Source organism: Acanthisitta chloris, unplaced genomic scaffold (genome assembly GCF_000695815.1).
Source record: "Acanthisitta chloris isolate BGI_N310 unplaced genomic scaffold, ASM69581v1 scaffold26265, whole genome shotgun sequence".
Taxonomy (NCBI): Eukaryota; Metazoa; Chordata; class Aves; order Passeriformes; family Acanthisittidae; genus Acanthisitta; species Acanthisitta chloris.
In genome coordinates, this window is record NW_008674671.1 from 40,714 (window position 1) to 56,895 (window position 16,182).

The 16,182-nt window shown below is 38.2% G+C and overlaps 1 protein-coding gene across 1 annotated transcript in view; it reads right to left on the reverse strand.

Moving 5' to 3' along the window:
* Nucleotides 1-12,462, reverse strand: part of LOC103802907 (probable ubiquitin carboxyl-terminal hydrolase FAF-X) — a gene marked incomplete at its 5' end in the record, with an annotated part of 38,400 nt that extends 25,938 nt beyond the window's left edge. The window contains 12 exons of the mRNA XM_009075439.1: nt 44-210; nt 938-1,063; nt 2,372-2,497; nt 3,397-3,675; nt 3,935-4,065; nt 4,529-4,649; nt 4,749-4,898; nt 5,104-5,344; nt 6,976-7,187; nt 8,961-9,056; nt 10,470-10,812; nt 12,368-12,462. Coding sequence (XP_009073687.1) covers nt 44-210; nt 938-1,063; nt 2,372-2,497; nt 3,397-3,675; nt 3,935-4,065; nt 4,529-4,649; nt 4,749-4,898; nt 5,104-5,344; nt 6,976-7,187; nt 8,961-9,056; nt 10,470-10,812; nt 12,368-12,462 — 2,087 coding nt within the window. The remainder of the gene's footprint in view (nt 1-43; nt 211-937; nt 1,064-2,371; nt 2,498-3,396; nt 3,676-3,934; nt 4,066-4,528; nt 4,650-4,748; nt 4,899-5,103; nt 5,345-6,975; nt 7,188-8,960; nt 9,057-10,469; nt 10,813-12,367) is intronic.
* Between the last annotated feature and the right edge of the window lie 3,720 nt (nt 12,463-16,182).

The window sequence follows — 16,182 nt, forward strand, 5'->3', positions numbered from 1 at the left end:
AAACAGCAGATGTGATTTAAAGAAAAACACCACCCAAACTTACTTGCTGTGACAGTGCAATAGCAAATCAATGATAAATGTCTGCCAGGCCTTTTCTTTACTGAGTGCATCCAGTGCCGTTGGAATCAAAGCAAAGCACAGGGTCATCACCTCCAATGCTTCACAGCAAACTTGTTCATCTTCTACGTCTGGTTCATTTCCTGCATTTGTCTGTCAAAACAAACAAGAGTGAACAAAGTGGGTATAGAAAAACATCCCGAGAAACCCAACTGGCTCCAAGGTATATGCACTAAATACAAACACAAACCACAGATTTGTATATTAAGTGATTATCAGTGCCAAGTGTTTCATGCACTGCACTCAGACCTGAGTCAACGCACTATGTGGGATGGCTTGAACTTCCAGCACTGTGCTTCTCAAAGGAGGATTCCAAGCATGAACTTAAGGAGTCACAAGTTAAATAGAAAGCTTGTAGGCAAAAGTCGCATCAGTTAGTAGTTTTTTTGTGGGTTTGTATCTGGTGTTTTGTTTGTTTGGGGTTTTTTAACGTAAGTTTTTCCTTACTACTCAGAACATGGAGTATAAAGCTTAAACACAAAGGCTGTAGTGCTGTACAATCCATCACTAAGGCTTTGACACTCACAAAATTTCTTCAGCATTTTGCTGTTTTTCAGAAACATGACAGAACTGAACCAAATTTCAAAGATAGCTGCTGTGACTTTTGAAGCAGAAAATACTCCTATATAGGTTATTCCCTCAATTAAACACTTGAATCAAACAAGTTATCTTGGTACATTCTTCCAAAATAAGTACTGTGAGAATAATGGCAAGCCCTCTCCTCTATCTAAGCTAAAATTAATTAGCTTTAAGTTCTGAAGAAACTTCTTACCTGTAAACAAACAGTCATATAGGAAAGCAGTTGCTTAGGAATACTTACCTTTTCATAGATTTTACTGATTTCCTCATTTGAGCTGAAAACCAGCTGAACTGACCCACAACCTGATGCCCAAACGATTTTTTGTACTGCCCTGATAACACAGATATCAGGGATGTATTTTGAAGCCTGTAAAAAAAAAAAGAGAAACAAACCAAAGCGACATTAAAATGAAGTTTCAAATAACATCACAATGGATTCCAAATTATCACAAAGTCATTTTATAGAAAATTTAAGATTTAAAATTTTATAATGTAACAAAGACTTTTCCCTTAAATGGAACAGAGATGGTGTACCTTGAATGGTGTTTGTACTTCACTTATGGAATATTTCATTTTTTAATAGAAAGTAGGATGCATATTAGAGATATCACAGAATCTTAAATCATAGGTATGATTACCTATAGGTGCCAGGAATGACAAGAAAGTGAACTGCTGAACTTATTTTAGGGTTTGTCCCCATCATGGTATTTGTTGTGCTTTTCTCTGGCCTATGGAAACCATGCCAGATTTATTCCCTTGAAAAGCCTTTGACCATCAAAACATGAAAAGGAAAACCAAAGGCCCTTCATAGGCAAACTACAACACACTTGAAAATTAAATCTACAGCAATTTTCATGATTTCAGAAAATTAGACTCTTAGTACTGCAACACTGTCAAAGAAATTCGGGTTTTGTTTGCTTTGATATGCTAGGTTAAAAAAAATAATCGAATTATTTATTTATTAGCAGTCCTCCAAGAAAGGTTTTTTAATTGTGCCTTTGTCTTTCTTCATACCTCACCTCAAGAGACGTTTCTGCTAGGGAAGAAATTTAAATAAATCAGAGTGCAACTGGCTGATTTTAGTCCACAATCCAACTTTTCACTTGCATCTTAAATGCATTTTCAATATATACACATACAATGGCAACGATTTGAGACTTTTATCTTTCATCATTTAAAAATTATGCTCAAAATTTTAAACCTCCCTCCTCTTTCCTGCACTTCTCTTCAGGAAGAAAATGTTACTCAGAAAGCGAAACACAAAGGACCAAAAAAAGAAGAAAGTATCACAAAAATGTTTTCAAAATAACCATTAATTTCTTTAAATCTGTTTCATCCATTTTCCAAATGTATTTTTGTTCATTGTAAAATGTTCATTTTCTGGTCTCAGTGTAACAATATTCACAATCCATTAAGGAGCTTGTGCAGAACCTGCCTCTTTACTTCAGCCTCTTTATGCTATTAGACACTGAATTTCATAATGCATATGGAAACAACTAATGAAATACTTTTAACTAACAGCTTATGAATCATATGAAGATTAACAAAAATGTTTCATGACATTTTAGAAAGAAAACCCACGTCTTACAACACAGTAAGTCTAAGGATTTAAAAAAAAAAAAAAAGAGACAAGATGTCATAGGAATAAAGGTGACACAGAAAGGAATTCACCAACCTCATCAGATATTTGCTGTGCAAGACGTATTGCTACATTTCTCAGCATGCACTCTGAAGTTGGATTGGGAATGTTTTGTAGGGCATTTTGTAGCACCACTGCCTGGTCATGTGTAGCCTGGTTTATCTGGAAGAAAGTAATTCTTACACTTACTTTCACATGGAAAGAAAAAAAAACCAAATCAAAGCAACATGATACAAAGACCTAAAGTTACTTGGAAAGGTTTGGTAGAAGTAGGTAAGTTCTTGGAAAGAAAGTTACTTAGAGAATTTGCAAACCAGAGAAATAAGCCTCCTCATTTTCAAACAGATCCCATCACATCTGAAGACACTGTGTGCTGCAGTTTATGACCAGAGAGTACAAGTAGTTAAGAGGAGATGCACTTGCTCAAAACTTACTAAGTTTGGGGGCCTGATAATTCATCAGATTAGGTGAAGTTAACAGAATGTTTACAGTTGCAATGCCTCCTTTTCCACTTTTCCCTTTCCAACTCTGAGAAATCTTAGGGCAGGTCACCTTTCAACCATCAACACTTAACTCTGCAATGCACCTAATTGTGCTTTGCAAGAATTTTCACAGACAATGGACAGAGCTATGAATCTAGCAAGACAAGGACTCATTTTTGTGCAGGCAAAGGGTTGGCAAGTCTCAACATCAGTTCTGTTGGGTTTTGCTCTAATCAGAAGACACAAGAAATGCAGAGGAAATCTTTCAACAGACTCAACAGCTCAAAGAACCAGAATCCTTCTTGAGAATTTATGGGATAGATAAACTAGAAATGATGTTACCTGCACTGACAATTACACAAACCACTGAAAATCATATACAGAGCAAGTGCATCTCACACCTAACTTTTTATAATCAGAAAGAAATAGGATTTGTTTAGTAAGAGGGTATCTTTCTAGAATCTGAAGACAACATCATCTGAAAGCACTGTACGTTCTTGACAGGTAACTCAGTGAAGGAGGAGCATAGAGAGATGTTGCTGCAGACAAGATAAAAACACCAGGAAACATTTATTTTACCGGTGAAATTGTACTTGTGCCTTCCACCACTGGCTGACAAGCTTCTGCCACAGCTCGAACATGGCCATATCCAATTGCTGTTAGCAATAATTTGGCTATTTTCAGAGCGTTAAGGTAGGCACCCCTTCGAGTCTCCATGTCTGCGTTTGGCAGGAAGTTATTTCTGGTCAGCATGCTCAGTACAAGAGGCAAACCACCACTTTTTAAGAAGTTGTATTGGAAGTCACTAGCATCTTCTCCCAGAGGTGCACTGGCAGGCATTAACAAGGCATAAACTACCTGTAGAACAAAATACAAAGTTAACTAAGAAATGCACCAGCTTGGATACAGGTGACTGAACATGAGAATATGCAGGAATACTAGTTAAGCAATGCTTTGACAGCATTGGCCACACACCAGTTTATTCCAGCAAACTGTTAAGCATTTTCCACTGGTAATTTCAAATCAGAATTTGATCTTAGGCTTTTATAATGTTACAGAGAGGACTGCCAGAAGGAGAGTTGGAAGATTTTCTAAGAACAGGCAAAATATCACAAACCTCTGTTAGGTACAGCACTTGTGAGGCAGAAGGACCAAAGAACAGAGAATCGAGGGATGGACTAAGGCTGCTTTCCCCAAGCTTTGCATGATCTAAACAAATAGCTCTTAGTTTCTCGACCGTAGTGTTATCTGCAATAAAAACACAATTTGTAAGTGTTTTCTAACAAAACAGGCCAGTACTATTTACAATTATAAACCTGAAAAATTCTAAGTGTATCAGAACAGCTGCAAAAAGTGACAGACAAGACCAGATGATGGAGAGTTCCACCATGATTAGTTCTGTCAAAAGGAATCCTGTTAATGCACTGCTGCAAAATCACTTCAAAACACAGTGTTTCTCCCCATTTTCACTGCACTGTGGCACTGAACACCAGTACCAACTGCAAACTGTGCAACTTCATAAAACAGACAAGAAATAACTATTTGGGAAATCAGAGTCCTAATTAGGGTAACAGTCACAAATTACAGTATCAATAAATTCCCACAAAGTAGAAAAGAGTCCCCAGCTCTTTAGTTTTACATTACAGGTGAGAAATTATGATACAGGATATCAGAGGATTAAAAAAAAAAAAGGGATGAAATTAAGTTTTACCTGGTGGCATGAGCTTCATAAGAACACGAGCTCCATCTCTGAGAGGCGGCATGTTTAGGCTACTGCCCAAATCTGCAACTTGCCAAAGAAAAGAGATGTATCGAGGATGCAGTGACATGATCTTAAAAAAAGCAAATTAACAAAACAACATTAAAACTGTTAGAAAAAGACATGGTATAGCAAAAAGGGCATTTAAATTGCTAATTTCAGAAGATCTTACCACTCCAGGCAAACAGCTTTCAACTTCTGGATTTGGACCATCGCTGTAGTGGTTGCCATGGTTGCCAGGAGAGCCAGTTGAAGAGTCAGAAGAACTATCTGGACTCGAGGGCATATTAGAATTTATCTGTGTAAGCTTAGCTGTAATTAGCTGAAAAACACAATCAATAGTTTTAATACTACGTAGAAATGAAGATTCTTTACAGAGTAAGTATCTGATATAATGTTAATGGCCTAATACAAGGAGGAATGGAATTAGTTCAGAAAAATAAGTGCCCCCATGCATGGATTTTTCAAGCATTTACAACGGGAAGCGACATCTGATCTGACATAAATGATCAGCCTGCAATGCTTACCGTTTTATCTTTGAGATTCAGCTGCCCAATTAATTTTCTATCATCTGCAGGGTCTACCAGCTCACCACCAATGAACAACTCTACTTTTGTGTGTGCACTGTTGGCTTTAATCCGATTGAGAATACATCGTCGCACTTGGCCAATTGTGTCATTTGTGTGAGACCAAATATCCAAATCTTCCACCTGTCGCCCTTGGTTGGGAAAACGAACTACTAGTGTGATATGTTTACCACGGAAAGCTCTGAAAAGAAACAAACCACGAAGTTATTTCTGCCCTCATGAAATAAGTAAAAATAAAATAAAAAAAAGTGCTGCAGATATTACAACATCAAGTCCAGCATGAGACTTTCTGACGGCCACAACTGTGCTAACAATATACACAGAATCCTTCAAGGAGCTGCACTCCATGAAGTGCATTAAACATGTGGTCAAACTTACACTCAGGTTCAGAACAAGGACAGAAATTTTACAAGACTCTTTATGAAGGTTTAGATCTTTTCTCTGTAACTTCCTGATCAAAACGTGCAAACAAAGCTCAGACTGGCAACTACATTTTGCTGTTTGAGCAAAGCAACTCAGCTTTACGTACACCAAGATCAGAAAAAGCCATCAGGTCACCAAATCTCAATGCCTTCTGTCAAAAGCTGCTACAAGTTTTATATTACAATTCCAAAAGTCACAATCCTTTAAAAAAATTTCAAAAGGGCAAAAAAAAAGAGGAAACAGTTTCACATTAGCAGTGATCACACTCCCCACAATGGCAGGAAGCTCATTAGGAGAGATGTGCCCAGATAAGCCCAACAAACTAATCCCAAGCAACAAAAGGCAGAAACTCCTCACAAAGCTCCTCGCTAACAAGGCCTGTGAAAGATCAGTCTGATCAAATAAGCAGCCCATATCAAAAATGATGTGCACAATCAACAAGTGAACTTCGTTAGGACTAATCAATCAATCAATATCTCCAATAAAAAAAAGCTGCAGGGACACCAGGAAGAACAGCAATTGCTTCAATTTTCTTGACAAAAAGGGCATGTAAAGTAAGGGCATGACAAACCCTCACCATGCCTAGAAATGTTAGCTGCATCACAAATCCCTAGCAATCACCACGTATTCCTGGTGTATTTTTGAGGCTTTCTTCCCACAGAAGGCAGCTACTGACACTGGAACATTGCAAGTTTTCTGCTTTCCTCTCTCAGGAAATATTTTGTTTATCAAAACATCTACTCAACTTTCTATTTAAGTTTCCTTTTTCTTTGTACCAAAGACAAAGCTAAGGAAGAGACCGCAGGATTTCAGCTACGTTTTCACTCAAGGACAAGTATAAGAAGATTGAAAGTATACAGAAAATAAATATACTTTGAAAGTACTCTTCTCTTCTTCGGAAGAATTTACACAGAATATTTTACTTAGTGATAATCCCAAATTTAAGCTTGCAAAGTAAGACTGAGATCTCTGTAAACAACTCTGGGAGGTGAAGATACACATTAAGAACATGGGTTTTGTATAACAGGACTAGGAAAAACAAAAAAGCTTTGCCCATGCTAATGCAAAGAATGATACTGCTGAAAAAAAGAACTATATCCAAACCAATCCAGCCTGAAGGTACACTGTGCTAGTCACAGACAAAAACACCAGCACAAGTTTAGTCTCAGGTCTCTTGTCCCTTTCATATACACCTGTATTTGCCTGACCTTTCAAGCTATTTTTTTGCTTAAATACAGTTTCATGTGTTAGCAAAGAAAACAGACCTCTGAGACTCTGTAAATACATTCCCTGAACAGAAACTCTTCAGACTGTAAAAGCCACAAAGATGTGAGCAATATTCTAAATTAACAGAAATCAAAATGGACCATGCTGCTTTGTCACACATACCTTGACATAGGCAGAATAGTTCTCTCTTCGTGGTAATCACTGTCACATTCATTTATATACTCTCTTAAAACAGTCAACACTCTCACCATCCGTATTGCTTCTTGTCTGGCACAATTGATACTGTCTTTATCCCCATCCAACACACACAACGTATCATAGGAGGCTTTGAGACGATCGAAACAGGACTGAATGAAGTCTTCATGAATCACTACCTAATTGCATCAAGAAATTGGTGCAATTACAAGAAATATTAAAAATCATCTTTTCATCGGGACAATCCAATGGTAGAAGATAAAAAAATGTAAAAAAAAATCCCCCAAACCAAAACAGGTTACTCAATAAAGCTGTTTTATTCCACAATCCCCAGCAATAAGTAGCTCTAATATAGTCTGCACTTCAAAAATCTGCATGTCATCAGTAGCTGGAACTGTACAGTGCAAAAATCCATCAGTAGCTGCAACTGTACAGTACAAACTTCAGATAAATAGAAAAAGTGAAAAGTCTGGACAGAGAACAACACTAAAATGGACTTCCTCTTACTTATTTTCTCAGACAACATTGAAGAATCTCTAGCTGACAATCTAGTACAGGTTAACTTACTTTACACTAAGTGAAAGAGTGAACACAGAATGTTTGCAGACTACCAGAACACCTATCCCTCCTGCCCCAGACTCCAAAATCACACAGCCAAGTTCCAGCCACACATTTCCTGCATAAATTCAGCAAAGGATTTTAAGCTAGATTCCGTGGAGTGGCAGCTGTAGCAAATCTCTCCCTTCTGCCTGGTACCTAACACCTCCTTGCTCCTGACCCAGACTGACACAACCTGCAGTGTCTGCAACAGGAGCACCAAGAGTCACTGCAGCAAACCATAGTTCAGGAGCAAAGGAGCTCCCAGCACACTGAAAAACAATACTTGTGTGCATGTTTAGTCACTCCAACACTTCTCCAAGTGTCAGATCTAAGCATGTGCAGATGGACAGATCGCTGCCTGCTCGGTAAGCCCAGACCTATAGCAAGAGAGCAGCCTACAGCCATCTGCCACTGCAGCAAGACACAGCCTGAATGGCTGTAAATGCACCACCCAGAGCAGCTGTGCTGGATCTAGCAGACTGGCAGCTCTGAAGACTATACAAGTGTCTTTGATGACAAGTACGAAAATTGGTGTTTGAAGAAATAAAAGTGGCAAGCCATCCATTGGAGACTATCCAAGGACAATATCCCTCCACCAAGGCAGGGTCTCACAAGAGCAGAGCAGAGGGGTAGAATCCCCTCCCTGGACCTGCTGCCTACACTGCTTGGGATGCAGCAGGACACAATTAGCTTTCTGGGCTCCTAGGACACACTGCCAGGTCATGCTGAGCTTCTCATCCACCAACATCCCCCAAATCCTCCTCCTCAGGGCTGCTCTCAATCCATTCTCACCCAGGACTTCGCACTTGGCTTTGTTGAACTTCATGAGGTTCTCATGGGCCCATCTCAACCCAGTCAAAGACCCTGTGGATGACATCCCTTTCTCTGACCTTCCAGAAACTCATTATCTCTTCTCTGCCCACTGAAGCACAGCTCCCAGCAAATAATAATGCAGGGACATAACACCTGATTTGCTAGAGCTTAGCTTGACCATTATAAGGAAACTCTGTGACCCTTTGTAAAGGACATGACAGCAAAAAAGAGATTACATTAGCTTGTGACAACACCCCACAGACCCAGCCAGTGAACATACTAGTACAGAGAAGTGCCACAGATGGAAGTTCAACAAAAAGTTTTCCTAAGTATATGACATCTGTTCTGAGTAAAAGAGCAAATACAACAGATGAACTTAATATGAAAAATTTATCAGAGTTCAGAATGCAAATATGAAAAGAAACTCTTTAATCCTGAACCTGAATTCAGAACCTGATGGCTGAACTCAGGAGCATACTCTCCAAAATGTTAAAACTATTCTGTTCTCAAATCTTTCAGCTATGCCTTTTTGTTTTTACCTGATTAACTTGTAACCTTGGGCCAAGATTAGTATAGATCTCTTTAAGAAGGTCTATTGCTCTGTTTGCGATGTCATCGTTTCCCTGAATCACAACCTATTGTGATTAAAAAAAAGCATTAGAACATTTCAAAACTTTCTGGTATAAAATTTAAACACAAAACAACTACCAAAGTATCCTGACACAACAGTAGTCTAATTATTTTGAGGTGAAAGTGACTAAAATGCTTAGTTACAAATACAAACAATACAACTTACACTAAAGGTAAATACATGAGTCAAAATTCAGAACTAACTCATTTTAAAGGGGTTCAGAAATAGCAAAAAAGTCAATGTTGTATGAAAGAATAAAAGCAGTGCTCATCTATTTCTGCACATTAGATTTCCATTTTCTCTAGTCTCAGAGAATAAGACAACTATTTTTCATATGCTTGAACAATCTGCATCACCAAACAGAATTTTCAAGTACTTAAGTGACTGTGAGTGGGTGGAAGGGGAACAGGCAAATGAGTTCTGCTGCTGACCTGATAATCTGAATTTTAACTACTAGCCACCAGGGCTGATAGCAGTCTTCAGAGACAATGCCTGCAGGATACTGAGCTGAAGCTCCATGAGTTTTGTCCTGCTGCCAAGCAGCAAGGCAGATCAGAGCGAGCTGATTCCCACAGCTAAACCATGTGTGGGCACCTTGTTCAGAAACACTGTTTTTACACAAACCCGTGTAAAAAAAAAACTGTCATCTACTTAGGTTTTAACTATTATCACCAGGATTACAATACCTAACCCCTCAACAAGCCAGAACCAAAATTACTCAAGACTGCTGCTGTACACGTTTTACAGAAACACAGCCAGGATCATCGTGTCAGTGTACCACTGTGGGTTCTAATGCAGCTCCTGAGAACCAGAAACACTCTGAAAACAGTAACAAATCAGATACTGATGTTTTTCACCAATAGATTTGGCAAGCTTCAGAAAGTACAGCCTTCCTACTGGAAAGGAAGATTCTGTATGTACAGAACAGGTGGATATCTAGAATATATAGACACTATGCCACCACCATGTTTAGGCAAAACACTGTGGTTATAAGAGACAGAATCAGACCAGTGATTACTTGGTCTGATCTAGAATCACTCCAGGTCACCATACTAGAAGGAATGCCATGAACTAGCTCATGGAGTGCACAAAACAAAGTTTAAAGATAATGTTCACATGAAAGAGAGAAATCTACAGATAATTCACCAGGAAGGATCCTTATTTTTCAACAGTAGAGACAAATACAAATCTCATGTGTATACAACAATATTCTTATGTCACAAATCACTTTCCATTAAACATCAGTCTGCAAAACTTGCACACTCGCTGGGCCAACAGTGGAGTCAGGAACATTTAGATTGAAAACGTAGATTTTTGTCATATCAACACACAACTAAGAAATGACATTCCTAACCATATAAAGAGACTGAGAAGACTTTGCAGTTAACATTTGAGACGTTTCCTCCAATTAACTCACCCTCCAAAGGTAGTCTAATCCTATTAATTCCAGATCATCCATCATATAGGCTCGTCTCTTTGCTACTAGCTTTCCTTCTCGACAGTTCACAGCTTTGAAGAAACGTTCAAAACATTTCATTCCATTTTCTGTTAATAGGGAAGGATCCAGCTGAAGCACATTATTTTCAAAGAAGTCCTTATTAATGTCAGGGTCTAAGTCTGGTTCATCCCCCATTAGTTTGGAATACCATTTAAAACAGGCTTCGCGATCACAAAGATAAACTGCATTTTCAGCTAAACACTTCCATATTTGCTTCGCCTGAGGGGCACAGAGCCACAGCTGACCATCCTTCAATAAAAATCTTGAGCAAAACAAAGAGACAATTAACAGCACTGTCTAAGAGACATCCAGAGTTACAATTCAGTAAAAAGTACAGGCACAAAGGTGAAAATGCATATTATACATGTATCTATCACAGCACCACCCTCAAAACTTTATATACATCATCAGTCCACTCATCATTAGCCCTATGATTTCTTAGCAAGTTCGAATGGATCAACAGTTTATATTCCAAACAAAGAAGAAACAAAATTCAGCAAAAATGTTTTACACAACAATATCAAGCATTGTTCACACTTTATACCCAAAGAAATGCAGATCTCCTAATGTGAACCATTCAGTTGAAAAGTTAGGTTACGACCTAAGAGAACAAATTAATTCTGCAATCATTCATTATGGTTCAACACTTGCTTTAGCAACACAGGTATCAATTCTATGGAACAGAGCCAGAAGCAGAGGCCAATGAACTGGAAATTTTCCTTTTATTTCAGCAAGTGTTTAGTTTGTGTTAAATTATTATGGTTATTAAGAGCTCCAATTCTGGGCATTAACACTAAGAATGTTTCAGGAAGAACAAATGATAACCAAAGTTCTTTATAATCATTTTTTCTGATTCAAAAATCTTTTCTACGTGAAAGAAATCAGGGACTAAGTTCTGGCACTGCTTCTCAGAAATTGCTACATACATATTCCTTATCTGACAGCAATGGGACTTCATAAATTCATTAACAAATAGTGAGCATAAATCAAAGGAAGTTACAACTGCTAACATGCAGAAGCAATAAATTAAGTCTGCTATTCATATGCTATTGTATAATTTCATTACACAGTTAATAGTTCAGCTTAATTCCTAAAAATTCTTGGTAAAATTTTAAAAAGGAAAAAATCCCCGAGAAAATAAGTAAAAAATACTTCAGAATTTGACAGTTCAATTGTTTTTACTTGTCTAAAAAAAGGCTAAGACCAAGTAAGAAAGAGCTGAGAGAGACTTAGACTAGAAATCATGGAAATACTGCAGCTCTACGATGAGCAGAGATCCAGTTTCCTTATTTTACTCTGCTAACAGCAGTTAGCCAAAAGTCAACCAAGTAACTTTTCCATTCCAGTCTCTTCCCAAGGCTCAGTTACTGACAACACAACATCAGTGGCTGACAAAGGCATATGTCAGTTTGTGATCATGGACTGAAATCTGGCGTGGTACAGCGGATAAGGACACGTGGCCATATCCCTACTTGGAATATTCTGAATTTTCAGCTCAGTCACCCCAATAGGTGTGTAACTGCACATTGCATTCAAGCCAGCAGTGTTCTGCACACAGACAGGAAAACACACACAAATCCTAGTGCAGAACTGCAAAGATCCTAACAGACTTTATTTGAATATTCCAACAGTAGCACAGAAGCTCTTTGGGAAAAAACCAAACCAAAACCATTTAGTGTCTTTTTGCATCTGAGTTTTCAAAGCAGTTAACACAACTTAAAGCTACGTAAGAAGAAGATGTGCAAAGGGTTTCTTTTTCTTTTAAGTATTCAAAGTATTCTTACAGCAGTTAAACAAATGTCCAAGTGAAAACTAACCGTAAGAAGTTCAGTCGCTCCTGCACTTCCTGCACATGACTGTATCTGCTTCCTGGTCTTACAGTCTGGGGATCATACTCACCATGCTCTGCAAACAGAAGGTTTGATTAGACAAGGCACTCAGAAAAGACACACTGACTCCAAGAGGCAGGATGTGTTTGAAGACTTGTTTGTCTGAACAAATCAAAACCACTCCAACCCCAGCAAATTTTCAGTATGTATGGAGAGAGTTTGCAGCATTTTGCCACCAGTTAGCCTTTCATCCAAAATAAAAATGAGTATGGCCAAAGACTACTCAGGTCTATAATCAAACTAAATGTGTGCAGATACATGTGCTCATTGTTCAGTATAATGACAATATTACAGAACAATTAAGAACCTCCATTCTACTTATTCAAACCTGTTTTTCCTAATTCCAAGCAGTTGGTCTGAAGGCAGAAGTTAGTTAAAACTAAAAGTAAACCAAGCACATAATTCAGATTATCCAGTGGGTTGGGGTTTTTTTATTTCGGAGGAAGCTTTAGTTTTGTTACAGAGCATCTTGTCCAAAATTTCCTTTTCCCATTTTTAGGCTTTTTCCTCTCCAGAGGAAATCATGACTCCATTTCCTTAACACCTTTACAAGCACTTATGTACACAACATCACTCAACAGAAGAAACTATAAGGCAATTTTACTCCAAGTTTCCAAATACAAACCCCAAACACCTGTAATAGTGACAAGCCTGAAACAGAAGCAATTTGAAAGCAAGGCAAGAAGGTGAACTTTTACTTGCATTTTGCCAAATCTCAGCATAATTTGCTTAACAAACAGCTGTTTGCTTCAGAGGAACATGGTTTTGGTGTGGTTTTGTTTGGTGTTTGGCTTGTTGTTTGGGCTTTTTTAATTAAAAGAGATACAATCTAGACCTGCACCTGCACTACCTTTGTCTGTACTAGCAGTAGTTCACCATAACACATGTTCATTAGCACAGCCCCTTTATAAACTAATTAATGATGTATTTCTAATTTGCAGAGGTCTGCAGATGAGCTTTAATGTGGATGACCCAGCTGTGGTAGGCTATATCAGGACAACATCATGACTAATAATAAAATTTATTGTGAGAGCTGAAAATCAGTATCTCCTATTACATCAAGGAGGGGCAAAACACCCAAGCCAAGCCAAACAAGTCTAACAGCTGAAGTGCATCAATGTTTCAAAATCAGAGAAAAAGAATTTTCATAAATATTGCTCTCTATAGCCAAGTGCACAAGGTACATTAACTTACAAATCAAAGAGGAAACTAAAGATTAGCAGTTAAGTGATGCCAACAAAACCACAGACATTATGCTCACCAGAAATCCTTCAAAACTTAAGATTATATTACTAGTGATCATAAATGGAAAATTATCGAAAGAAGAAATGTGAAAAAAAAATCTGAAGAATGGATATGAAAGTAGTGAACAAAAACCATTTAAGTATTTTAAGTAAACGCATAAAATATGTTGTGGCTCTCTGTTGGGTAGATAAGCATATTCAGAGAGATTAAACTAATTACTTGGAAGTATTGGGTGATTCAGGTGGGATTTTTGTTTGATTTTGTTTTGTTAAAGAGGAGGTGGTGGTGGTGGTTTATTTCCACTACGAGGACAATCTGGGCTTCTTTCCCTGACTTGAGTTTAATGCACAGACACAGTGTCAGCAGTGGCAATGACAGAAGAACTCCAGCAGCCACAGCCAGGCAGTTGCCCAGAGGCAGTCTGTGTGTACTTCAGAATTCTGAAAAGCTCTCAACTACAAAAAAATTCTGTCTCCCTAAATATTCTCCATATCAGATTCTTTCTACATCTGCCAGATTTATTTTCTACACTGTGCAGCATCCCACAGCAAGCCCAAGTGTGATCTCCTTAAAAATTCTTTTTACATACTGGAGCAGAAGAATGAACAGAAAAATTATGGATCAAAAAATGACTGGCTGAAAATTTAAGTGCAATTAGTGATGAACCCACATAGAAGATCTTATGGCACAATTTCTACAAACAATTACATTGCATTTACACTTTGGATTTTTTTATCATTCCAGAAAAGCAGAAGACAGGGCAGAAACGACTAACAATCTTTTAAAACTTCCAAAAGGTCTTAGAAAAATTGGCAAAAAGATGAAACTGTGACCTCCTTCATGACTACAGAGCACAACAGCAGTTGCCTCATCACACAGAGGACTTTGCAGGGTTGGAGGAAAGGGTGAGCCCAGTACGAGGAAAAGTCATAGAGCATGGAAAAAAGTCAGAAACAGAGATTAGGCTTCTCTTTAATGTTAAAAAGGCACAGAACTATATTTTAGTGAATAACAGGAGAACACTGTTCTCCATCATGGAACAAACCTTTGGAAGACTTCCAGGAAAAAAATACAGTCAATTTGAAATTACTTAAAAAATATCCAAAACTACAAAACAATTGCAGTGTTAACTGCCAAAGAGATCTGTGGACAACTGTATTTTTTTCTGTGGCACTTGTTTGACCTGTGCTGTTGGGATATTTGCCTTGAATTTTCTCCCTCTGTCTCATTCACCTTCTCCAGCCAAGCTTAATTCTGCAGCTGTCCAGTTCTTTCTGTCCTCACATGCATGATCTCCTGTCTTCTCCTTTCATTTATAAGCCCCTTTGGCATATTTTCTCCTCCCCTAGGAAGGCATGGAAGACAAGACTTCATAGTGTTCGCTCTCTGTTCTGCTCTAATTAGTATATAAAACTGAAACTGAAAGAGTTTTTGCACAGAAACTGCGTATTACTGGCTTAGTACAGTATCTGGAACATTTGGAGATATCTTCTGGTTGCCCTTAATCATGTACTAAAGCAGCTAATAAAAAAATCCACACTATTATTCATCTGGTTTTGTACTCTGATGCAAATGAGAAGTTCTGCAGCAGCTTTGCCTCAAGAAAGCACAATTTAATTGCTTTGTAATTAGATTAAATTAAAACCCTTTACACACATGTAATTCCTATCACACTGAAGATGTTCATATTCCTGGCTTCACTGAGTCATTACAGCTGGGGAGGGGCAGGACAATGGGATGTGACTGAAATTAGTGAAAAACAGTTCACACATTAATAGCATGTCTAGGCTATTCTGGGACAAAGACAGCAGTGCTTTAGAATACAGATGTTGATTAGTTTCCTTCCTAACCCCGAGGCCAAACCTCAGATTTCAAAGCTGGCCAAAGTCCACAAGAAAGAATAACAGAATCATAGATTCTAAACTATCAATATAATTGAAATGTGGAGTTCAGTACAAACAAAATGGCATTTTTACATTATGTTAGCAAAGTTAAAGAGCACTCCAACAGCTTACAGAAGTTACATAAGACTTGTTCTCTTCTACCTTCCTGTGAAGACTAAGCCTGAGACAACACAGTATGACTTGAGAAAGATCAAATCATTGGGCATTATGTTAACATTAATTAGAATCACAGAATTACAGAATATTCAGAGTCAGAAGGGACCCACAAGGATCATCAAATCCAACTCCTGGCCCTGCACAGGACATCCCCAAGAATCACACCATGTACCACCTGAGAACACTGTCCCAATGCTTCTTGAACTCTGCCAGGCTTGGTGCTGTGAGCACTAGTGCAATGCTCTCATTAATTAAAGAACCTAAATCAGGGCAGCCCTCCCTTGGATTCCTGAACAGAGAACTACAGCTGCAGTACAGATCTGATTTACATGTCATCCTCTCTGACCTATGCCTGGCTGAAGCCAACATCTTCAGAGGGCACCACTATTCACACAAGTCCCTGAGGATGTATTTTTGGTATCTTTTATATTTTATATA